The sequence below is a fragment of the Myiozetetes cayanensis genome, unplaced genomic scaffold, assembly GCF_022539395.1.
Source record: "Myiozetetes cayanensis isolate MyiCay16 unplaced genomic scaffold, myiCay2020 scf3, whole genome shotgun sequence".
Lineage (NCBI taxonomy): Eukaryota > Metazoa > Chordata > Aves > Passeriformes > Tyrannidae > Myiozetetes > Myiozetetes cayanensis.
The window spans coordinates 43939832-43951421 of NW_026087521.1; the positions used below are offsets into that span (position 1 = coordinate 43939832).

The window sequence follows — 11590 nt, forward strand, 5'->3', positions numbered from 1 at the left end:
CTAAGTGTGATTCCATAGTGAGTCACAGTGTGATGTGTTCAGAAAGCCTCAGATTTAGACTTCATTCTTCTATGAAAATTCTAGCCTATTGGTACCAAAGGTTACTTTCAATCCTTCCTGTAAGTGGGTAAAAAAAAACCAGTGACACTTATGAATTACAAAATGATGAAAATAAGGAGGGTAGTATTTCTATTGTTTTCTGCATCTCTCCTTTTGTTTAATCCTAAGTTCCTTTGTGAATTACGCATTGATATTGAACATCTGGAACTCGCAAAGTAAAGACTAAATGGTTTGGTATGGATTGGTTTAGGGTTTGGATTTTTTTGAGAGGTGATAGTTTCTGCTTTTGCTTTAGAAACCAGCAGAGTTTCTGTTCTAGTGTTTAATAGTCTAGTAGTTGAAAAGAAAATAGTACACGTGGGATGATCTGTTCTTGCAAGGAAGCCACTTACAGCTCTCAGCTACTACACATTTATTTTAGTGTGTTCCAAGATGCTGACAACATTTGGACTGTTCATTCCCGGGTAGAATATACTACCATGTCTCTACCATGTGTAGCTGCATTTTACTCACTGTCTGTGATTTCTGAGAGATTTCATTGTTCTTTTGACTATACTGAAACATTAATTTGTATTTTTTTTCATGGTACCACGATTCCCATACTGCAAACTTCATAAGGCATCAACTTACTAGCCAACACAAGTGCAGTAGAGCATGTTAAATTCCATTTAGAACACATTGAAACTTCAAAGTAGAGAAAACAGTTTATTTTACCTTACAATAAATCTTAATAATAATAGAATAGCTTAGATTATCTTGTCTCAACCTGATTTTTTTTCATTGTATAAAAGAAAGAAACATAGTTGACAAGATATGGACACAAGAACATTATTTGATATGTTTTATTTCCTACAAACTGGTTAAGAGTAGCATGCAATTAATTGAATAAAAATATTTGTATATATGATTTATTTTGAAATAAAAACTATACCAGTAAAGGATAATAATCTTACCATGAAAGTGAAATGAAATTATGACAAAAAAAGGTAAACAATTTTTTAGCTTGTGTTGTTTTGTTGGGTTTTTTTAGCTCGTTATCTTTCACATATTCCATTAATTTAATAATGTCATAGGCTCTGAAAACATATTTTCATACATTTAAAATTTTCTTAGATTGTTAAATCATTTTTTCCCTTATCATTGATAGCAACATACAAAAGGTATGATAATTAATAATGTTGAAGAGGAATCTTGTATTTACACAGACCAGCCCATAGTTTTCAGTATAACCCATGATGACACTCACATGACTTCCATGTAAGCCTGGAACGAGCTGACATGTACTGCATGCATGGACACAGATTTCTCTGAGTGTTTTTCACTCGTCTAGCCAGATGAAAGCATATTTTGCACTATATCTGGTCATTCCTGTGCTTTCTAAATACAAACATTTGTAAAAATAAGCACACATTTCCTTAAGGTCAACAAGTGCATGCTAAATATTAACAAACAGAATGGATAATATGCGGATTGACACTTCTTTTAAGGCATATCTTAATTTTAAAGCACTATCATGGTGTGTTATTCCTGTAATTACGACCCTTAGAAGGGAATTGGATAATCCCAGGTATCTCACTCCAGTGAAATCTCAGCAGCCACCCGAAGACAGTTGTACATCTCCTGTGGCAGGTCAGCCCGAGTGAGATTGTTTCCATCCAGGCGCAAATGTGTGATCTTGGAATAGGTTGTTGGTCCAACTACCTTACAGAAGCTGCTCAATGGGAACTCTGAAGCAAGCAGAACAGGAACAAGAGAAAACATGAATAATTAGTACAGGTAGGATAAAACCATTTTTTTCCTGATTTTTTAAATTTTAGTTGGGAATTTTGCCCTTCATTTATTATACTATTTTTAATATTTTGCATATACAGTGATTCACATTCTGATGAGTTTACTGGAATTTGACAGACTTGTGTTGGGAGAGGTTCTTTGCATTAGCTGTGAGAGGTTCAGAGTTTTTCAAATGCCAAGTGCTCCAGGTACCCATTTGACTTTCATACTTCAGATTTTATATAGAAGTCCAATCTGGTATTTAGATAAAAGGAAAAATTACTCTCTTGTAAAACTGGAGATATAGAGGGAAGAATCAGTCATGTTGGGTACATTATGAGTGAAGGGTAAAACAATATTACATAAGATATTGAAGGAAGTAAAAAGTTTCTGAAAAAACTGAAACCATGATATGGTTACCTTACCCTTAAGAACAGGCAGTCCAATAAGTGCATCTGTATTTTGTATGTATTTTACATCTGCCATTTTGATTTGCGGCTTTCAAAATGAAATTTGGGTCTAAGGTTGGAAAAGAGCTTTACATTTAAATTGTGTCATTGAACTTTTCCAAATCAGGATTAAAAGATGAGTATAAATGTAAAAAATACTTATAAAATATTTATATTTATTATAATTTATATATCATTATATATCTCTATTTAGTTGTAGTATTATTTGGTTCGTATAACACCAAACAGATCTTGAATATAAATCTGTCTTGTAAACTTTCATCAGTATTAACCAAAAGCTAGAAATTAGATGAATCACTGAAGTTCTCTGCTCAGTATACATAAGCACAGGCACACACATTTTATAGGTCTCTTTCATGCAAAGACCTAGCCTCAAGAGAGAATGTGTGTGAGTAAATCCCCTGCAAACCACACTGTGCAATTCTGAAAAGCTGGTCTTTCACTCTCACCTGTGTTTCCTTTGAGTCAGACAGGTAATTAGTCTAATGAAAAGCTCCATGACTACTAAAGAAGCAGTCTAAGAGACTGGTTCCTCTTCAGGCCACTGACATCAGGCGAATTCACACAGAAAATATTTTAAAGGGATGAAGGGACTCCTTTAATGAGCCTGTATGTCAGTATGCTCGCATTGGCCTTTTTAGCCATCAGCGCGCTTGTAGCAAACATGGGTAGAGCCCTTCTCAAATCTTCGTTCACGAAACCTAGCCATCATGATGATGATGATATCAGTATGCAGACAGATTTCATATTTTCAGTTGCTTTTAAGTTGCAAAAGACTATCTCTCATAATTTCTGAGAAATCAAGTAGCATTCTCAACATTGGATGCCATTTTAACTACCAATCATATGTAGTTTGTGGACTTTTGAAAACACCACATTATGTTTCTTTTCTACGTGGTTATTTAACTCATCTAAGAAAATGTGATGACCTATTTCATGTTGTAGTACCATAGGAAGTGAAAAAAGCAGCTTTCATACCTCCACATTAAGTTCTGGATTAACATTGGATTCTTCCAGAGTTGGCATTACAATAATCTTTTGTCACTGATGAAACTGGGCTTTTGTAAACTAAGTACAAATGTAAAGGCAGCTCTTTAAAGCATGAAAGCTTAGGTAAATTTTTGAACAGAGATATGATGTTAAGAATGGATAAAGACTCATGTATCTTTCATAAAATAAATTGTATTGAGTAGGGATTAAGGATTTATAATTCAAATATCAGATCATGATCACCAATTTGATTAAAGCAAATCAAAACAATTTCTTATATTTTGTTTAGTGTACAACCTTCTTTTGGAAGGGTAAAAGATGAAAAACATCTTTTGAACAATCTGCAGCATAATATAGTAAAATTTTAAGACCTCAGAACAATTCTGATACTCTTCTGATTCAGAATGTACCAGCAGAAATGAACTGGTGATTCTTATGACTAAAGATCATATAAACTGAGAGATGTTTATAGGATTATTTCTGTGTGGAATTTTACTGAATGGAAACCTAAGTTCCTGAAACTTTTAATTCATTTTCTTGGCTATACTGTTAACTCTTTAGATCCAGTTTTCTACAGAGAGCTTGGGTTTAATTTATAAGGTTTAAAATAAACATGAGTTCTAATACAGATTTTTTCTTGACATTCAGGAATGACATGGTAAGCATATTTTTGTTAAAGGCAGATATTAAAAAACTTTATAAATTTACTTGCTTGGTTGGGTTTTTTTTGTTCCATATTGTTACTTTTGAACATATATACTAATGTTTGATTGCAAAGAAGTTATGCTTATACAAGTTGGGTAGGTGTTTAACTACTTAAAGGACATTAGCTTCATTCCTATAAACCACAAAATCTGTTACCAAAATACTCATCTATGTTGACTATTTATGGTCCTGAAACTACATGGCAATGGACGACAATCTAGTCCTCACAGAAGTCAAAGGAACTCTGTCATGGACTTCAATGGGACTTTGCTCCACTGTTTGAATTTGGGTATTAATTTTTTATCCAGTTCATATAATTGTCAGTTGTTAGAAGTGTATTAAAAATGTTTGGGTCTTAATTGCAGTCTTCACTAGCATAAAATAAGCTAAAAGGTCTTGTGAGTGCACTTGATGTGCTGTTACCTGTATGATCTGAATGGGAACTGCAATCAATGAGATCAGAGCACTGTTGTATAAAATATCTCTGTAGCTTACTTCCTCATTTTTTACATTTATTCATGTTGCAGGTGTTAAAATGTCTTCCTGAATTTATAACCAAGATCAGGGGCAGTGTACCTGGAATTTTTCCCAGATATTTTCCCAACACAGAATTCCTGCATAAGATGGACACTGAGAGAATAAGAAGGGTTGGATGAAAATTGGATTTGCATCCGAACAATTATGTGCTCACTAAAAGTCTCTGTTGTCATAAGAAATTCTGATATTCTAACAAACTACCTGAAATGTGTGGGAGAAAAAAAACAAAGTAGGAGCAGGCGATTGTTTGATTGAGTGAGCCGCAAAAAGGACCATCAAGCACCTCCACAACTAACTCTGTTTATAATAAGTGCAATTGTGGTACAGTTTCTGATCCAGTTAATAGACTGGAGCAGAATATACAGCTCCCCTTAACTATCCTCTGGAACATTTTCACGCTTCCCCTTTTATACTCCATTTACATGGCATTTGTTTGCAGGGGTTTCATGTGGGAGCAACAATTCTCTCCTTAATCCTTTACAGGTACAAATGTAATATGGAGAAGTCCATCTTAAGACCTTCTTCCTGTATCACTGAACCTCTTTGATTCTCATATTTTTCCATCCTACAAGGGTGTGTGAGTCTGTTTGTGTGCATGCACAATGTGTGTATATAATAATAATGGCATCTTAAAGCGTGGTAGCTAACCACTGCTGTTAGGTTTGAGGTATGGAGAAAGCAAAGGATTTTATAAATCTTCCATGGTCCTATGCTAGCTTGGAGGTCTAACTAGCATCAAGTACACTGGATGAAATATATATTTGACACTTACATTCAATAGACAAGTATAAATGTTGATTCTAGCCCTAAGGTACCTGGGGAAAAGGGAGCCCTAACAAATTAGGAACTATGGAGAAATATATCTATGTTAGGTTTCAATATAATGAGAACTTTGAACTATGTAAGGGTAATCTGAAAGATTACACCTTTTGTGCATTTCAGGGGGAATTATCATTACTCCTTACACAAACATGTTTCACAGCATATGTGTACCATGGGCCATGATATGGAAAGGAAGCTGGTCTTTTTTATGATCATTCTTATACAAATCACTGTCAAATTATAATAATTTATTAAACAAAGAAAGTGGTCATTTGTTTAAGGCTTAAAGATCAATCAACTCAATTTTCCAGAAGACTAAACACTCACAGCTGTAGGTCAGGTGTAGTGAATAGTGAAATCCAAAGGCTTTGATTGGGCTGTATCTGGTACTTCATTAAGTACTGTAATTAAAAACTGTAATGATCATTTCTCACTAATTTTTATCCCACATTGTCAATCAACATCTTAGGGAAGTCAGTACCATGCCTGTGAACTTAGATGGTCAAGAAAATTGATTATTGAAGTCTGCTATATTTTATGGTAAAGAAAAAACAAAGTAAATCAGAATTTTCTTGCATCAGTCCATAAGATAGCAATGACAGTGCAGCAGTAGCTGGTGCACAATCACCCCTCACACCATCCCCCTGGCAGTATAGTTTTCCTTGCAAAGTTAAATTGCTGTTTTAGTCCCTGGCTTGAAAGTCCCTGGAAATGTGAAAATCAGGCAAGCTTAGTACATACATAGGGAAAATTAGCTCATATATCTCATGAGAAACTAAAAATCATCATTGTTAGCTGTTTTAGGAGTGACAGAGTATCAGACGGAGTTCCACAGGTTGCTGCAGTGCCTTAGGTAGGAAGTATTAACTCGTTGTTTTCCTTCATCAAGACTTGGAACTGAGATGCACTAGAAAAGAAAACCACCATAACCTTGAGGAAAATGTGAAATATAGTAAATATAAAGTATTACAAAAGCTTTATACAAAAGCTGGTATGTTGGACAGATCTCCCTCTCCATCGAGGACCACCACTGGCAGGTTTGCAGATAGAGAGCTTCTGACATGATGACGAGATCTCTCCAGGTCCGCAACACCTCCTTGTGGACCCAGGAATAGGACAGCCTTGTAAAAGCCCTGCCTTAGTAGAAACCTCTGTAATCTCATGCAAAGTGTGATGTTAATTGACTTCAGAAGGAACACTTTTCCAAATCATGAACGAATGGAGACAAGCTTGCCACTTGATCACATGATGTGTGAAATGGGAATGAAAAGAAAGAACAGGGACAGCTCTTTGGATTTCAAAATAGGTTTGGAGGGATACTGCAGGAGACAAGGAAGGAAAGCAAAGCAGTTTCTTTGTTGTATCTTTTTCACTGTGTCTTGTACCTGATACCTTATGAATTTATTGTTTTCTCTCTCTCCCATTCCTCCAGTATTTTCACTACCAGCTTCCTGAAAGGTTATGCATACCCTTAGCTGACATCTGTCTCTTCTTGTTGATTTAAGCATTCTGAACATCTTTTGCACTAATCAAACTTTTTTGCAGATTTTTCCTCAGTTGTATAAGAAAACTCCATTGGTTTCTATGTAGTTACTACAATTTACATGAGATTAAAATTTAAACAATAATTTCCACATTAGTATGAAAACAGAAATTTCTCTCTTTAAGGATATTTTGAATTGCTATTAGATAAATGTCTGTCTTTTAACATTAACATGGATAACAGTCAAATAAATGTCAGTGTGTTAACAGTCTAACTAGTACCATTTCTTTCAAAGTGGTTCATCTATCATTTCAGATACTTGCATTGACCATCAGTGTCTAGTCTGGGGTTAACATTGGTGAAAATGTGCAAATTTAACTCACTGTTAATTTTGTTGACTTGGAGGTAGAAGTTTTCAAGGTTCTCACTGACAATTGGAATGCTCTTCAGTTGATTGAAGGAGAGATCCAACTCAACCAGTGATGTGATATTGAAGACATTACCTGGTATTCCAGAATCTGTTAATTTATTGTGGGATAAACGTAAATATTGCAGGGTTTTGAAACCTTGGAAGTACTCATCAGGAACATTGGAAATCTGATTATTGTCAAAATACAGCATGAGTAAGGAGTGAGGCAGTCCTGTTGGTAGCTTTGTAAGTTGATTGAAGCTTAAGTCAAGATACAAAAGTGAATTCAGGCCTTTAAAAGCCCCAGAAATGGAATCTGCTTTCAGCTGGTTGTTCTGGAGGTGAATGACAGTCAGATTCATCAGCCCCTCAAGTGCACCAGGGTTGACTTTTGTGATCTTGTTGTGACTTAACTGCAGGTCATCTAGAGTTTTGGGGAGTGGTCCAACAGCTTCAGTCAAATTGTTGTAGTTAATGTGAAGTTTCTTCAGATTCTTTAGTTTAGAGAAGACTCTTCCCTTAATTTTGGAATTTTCCAAATGGTTGTGATCTAGGATCAGCCACTGTAGGTCTGTTACATTATCGAATGTGTTCTCCTCAATTCCTTCAATCATATTGTTTCGAAGATAAAGATATTTTATTCCACTTGGTACAATCGGAATGGTTTTCAGCTTAAGATTGTCACAATACATGGCAGAAGGGTAGCTTAAAGGACAATTACATTCTGGGGCACAGACTGCTGCGGATGGCCCAAAAGGATCATAACCATAATCATCTCCAGGACCATAGTCATATTGGCAAAAAATGCCATTAATCAGTAACAGCACGACAGGTAGGGAGTCTAAAATCATCTTTCTAATGTCTTGTCCCTGTATAGTGAAAGGGAATAAAAAAGTTACAACTTTAATTTTTTGTCTCTTTCAGCAATATTCAAAATTTTACCACACAAATTATAATTTTAATATTATAATTAAAGTACAATTATATTTAAAGTTATTGTAGTTAAAAATTAATTATAATTTTAAAATAATGAGGCTTCTTGTTTAAAGCTATAAATTAAGAAAAAAGATATTGGTTTGTTAGTTTTACATTGTTGCTACTATAAGCTTACTACCTCTGTCTTATTATAATCTGCCTTTGTAATGCAAAACTGCAGGCCATTCTGTTGTTGTAAGTAAAACGTTCTTTACATCTTTCTGCATTCATTAAGTTTCTAGAGAGATGATAAAGCCCAAGTTGTTTAAACTTAACACAGAAGAATTGTTAGTTTTGCTGAAGGCCATGCCCAGAACCAGTTCCACCATTTAAATTCTTTTGAGCATTCCTAATGTACTGAATTGCCTCATGTCTAAACATGTGGTTATTTGACTTAAGTTTGAAAGAGACAAGGAAGTTACAAACTGACAGTAATGATCTGCTGTATTATATGTTTTTAAGATATGTATAGCTTGCAATATCTTTTTCTCATGGAATGTGTGCAGTAAAGCATGACCCACTAAGTTTTATACTTGTCTAAAGAACAAATTAATAGAAATATATAGCATAATATCTTGGACATACCAAACAACCCATATTGCATATGTATGCAGAAGGATGCTCTATCAAATATGAATCTACAGTGAATCCAAATCAACTGACTTTCAGATAGGGATAATGTCCTTAAAAATTCTCTATATAACATATATGTTGATTACATTGTGTGTCCATTCTAAATCAAACAATGAAACACTGACTTCACATAGGCTTACAGTTCACATACAGCAATGGGACATTCAATGTCCTTGGGGATATTTTGCTGTGATTCAGTATGAATGGCCTCACCTTACTTTTTAAGACCATATCTTCGTCATCAAGTACTCCACAAGTTGCTGATTAATCTGTGAAGATTAGTATCTTGTTTATATTTCTTACTACCTAGATAAATATTTTGCTGGTAAAGTAGGTCAAGAATCAATAGAGTCAATGAGTTTGCCTTGATTTTCACCAGTAAAAGATAAGGTTCCATGTACTTAGCTACTGTTCAGAGAGCGAGAGGATTAGGAAAATCCTTAAAACCTTTTTGTTCTCAAGTAATTTCAGAAAGTATGTGAAGCCTACAAACAGACCACCAGACACTGATCTCAGATCTGGGCAATCTTCCAGTGGAGTAAGCTAGCCCCTGAATAAGGAATATGATTGCATATTTTTTCCATGGTGTTGGTTCCATCACATTTACCCAATAACAAATCCCAGGATAATCATTTAAATATTAGTTATCAGTGTAATTTCCTTTATTTGTTCTTCATTACTGCATGAGAACATGCAAACTCAACCTTCAGTCCCCTGTTGGTATCAACAAATACAACTGGTATGAAAGCAAAGCCTGCAGTAACACAATTCAGCTCATAATTTGGTCCTATTCAGGTACTAAACATTACAGAAGGGACACAAAGTGCTTCTGTATTCAAAGTATAAAAGAGTGTAGTGAACTTCTAGGACTACATTCTTTGACCTTACAGTGGTATTTTTTACACGTCTAGGTAATTTTATAGCCTTAAAGATAAAATGGCACCATAAATTCAAATTCTACTGCTCTTCTAGTTTCAAATTTTGTTTGTAATGTTAAGTTTCATTATTGATATCATAATCTGACAGTCCTTTGAATAGTGAACAAAGTTTAACTGCTCTGAAGATCCCTGGAAGGGATTAAAATAACAAGTGTTTTGAATTAATTTATCAATAACATTTTAGAATGTATGTTACAGTTCTGTGGTTCAAGAGCATATGAGCATGTTTGTGGTATAAAATAACAAAGTACATAAATAGTGGTTTTGACTTGTTTTATTAATGAATTTCTCATTCAGGTATCTAAAAATTTGTCTGTCAGAATTGTAAAAGGTTAATAGATCATGTACTTGTGCTTGTTTGTTGCACTGAATAACATGAATCCAAAAGATAAAATCAGAATGCATTCTTAGACACTTATCTTACAACATAAGCATGCTTGAAATAATTGCCTGTGTTTGTTCTAAGCAGTTATATTGTAAAATACCTGTGAAAATGTTTATGAAGCAGCTCAGGAAACTTGTCAAATCATACTAAATGTAAATCCATGATGTTGGAAAAATGCTCAATAAATTAGAGTAGACATACTATTCAGACTATTTTTGGTTTTTTCTATACTACCTTAATTGTAAAGTTGTAGTGAAACAAAATAAATATAAAATTATAAGTCAAGTAGCTTTAATTCTGTAGCATAACTTCTTACACAGTTTGAAAAAGATTATACTTTTTAAAAGTTTCAACAGTATAGTTAAAATTTACCTTAAAATTAACTAAAAAATTCAAAATGCCCATAGTTTTCCTCTCATTGTTTATATGATTAATTATATAAATATCAGGATACCATGTTTTTTGTAGAATTAAGCAAATTGTTTTAACAAATGGAGTTTATGGAGCTCTTACTTACAGATTATGAATGAAAAAATATACAGTGAATACTCTTAAAAATTTCTTTGCACTGTATATCCACTCTTGTTCTGAAATAGAATGAAACAGACTGCAAAAAGATGCAACACTGATCTACAAAATATGTGAAGTTGTTTTAAGGAAACCAAGAAAGCGAATTCACTAAGCAACTGCTGATTTGTGCTCAGTTTACAAATTGGCAAACTTATCCTGTCATGTTTTCTTGTTCCCATTGCAGCTACATTTAAATAGCTGAACATTACAGTAAAAACATGCAGCAGCACTTACCTTACTGCCTTGAAGCTGCTTTCCTTAATTCCCAGAGCAGATGCAATAAGGGACTGTATTGACCAATATATGCTCTGAACAGTGTCAGGAGGTAAAAGTCTGCCAGATCCTCTGTGTTACAAGAGGGGAAAAGAAAAAAAAGCCCTAGTCACGCTGTTCTCTGAAGCTGCTATGTCATCATGGTGATCTTGTGGTGTCGCATGTACAAAAATGCAGCTCTCTAATGAAGTGCAGGTGGACACCATATTTCGTACAAGGACAACCCATCTGTTATTCCTGGAGGATGACTGAATGATATTTCACAAACCTGAGAAAGTTTATAATCCATAGGCTTATACAGTAATTTTTGTATTTTAGAGGGAAAACATTTTAGATTGTAAAACAAATTGCAAACAGGCTTTTGTTTTCCAACTTATTTTATACTGCTAGACATGAGCTAACACATAGCACTCAGACCTCAATGCTGCTGGGCTTCTTCAGCCAAGTGACTCATTCATTTTTCTGCCTTTTTCTTTAACTATCTTATGACCACAGTAAAATAGCCTTAATAGAAACTTTAATATAAGGATCAGATGCAAAAATGCAGCGTTATCTTCCATTCATAACATT

The 11590-nt window shown here is 34.3% G+C and overlaps 1 protein-coding gene across 1 annotated transcript; it reads right to left on the reverse strand.

Moving 5' to 3' along the window:
- Positions 1–752: 752 nt before the first annotated feature.
- LUM (lumican) lies at positions 753–11204 on the reverse strand. Its single transcript, XM_050324163.1, has 3 exons — positions 10982–11204; positions 7221–8115; positions 753–1787 (listed from the first exon to the last, which is right to left on the reverse strand). The coding sequence occupies exons 2-3, from the start codon at positions 8095–8097 to the stop codon at positions 1633–1635; spliced, it is 1032 nt and encodes a 343-aa protein (XP_050180120.1). The 5' UTR covers positions 8098–8115; positions 10982–11204; the 3' UTR covers positions 753–1632.
- Between the last annotated feature and the right edge of the window lie 386 nt (positions 11205–11590).

Coding starts and splice junctions, on each gene's coding strand:
- LUM (XM_050324163.1), bottom strand. CDS start 8,097: ATGATTTTAGACTCCCTACCTGTCGTGCTGTTACTGATTAATGGCATT. Junction 1,788..7,220: donor CCAAGTCAACAAAATTAACA/GTGAGTTAAATT, acceptor TGCTTGCTTCAG/AGTTCCCATTGAGCAGCTTC.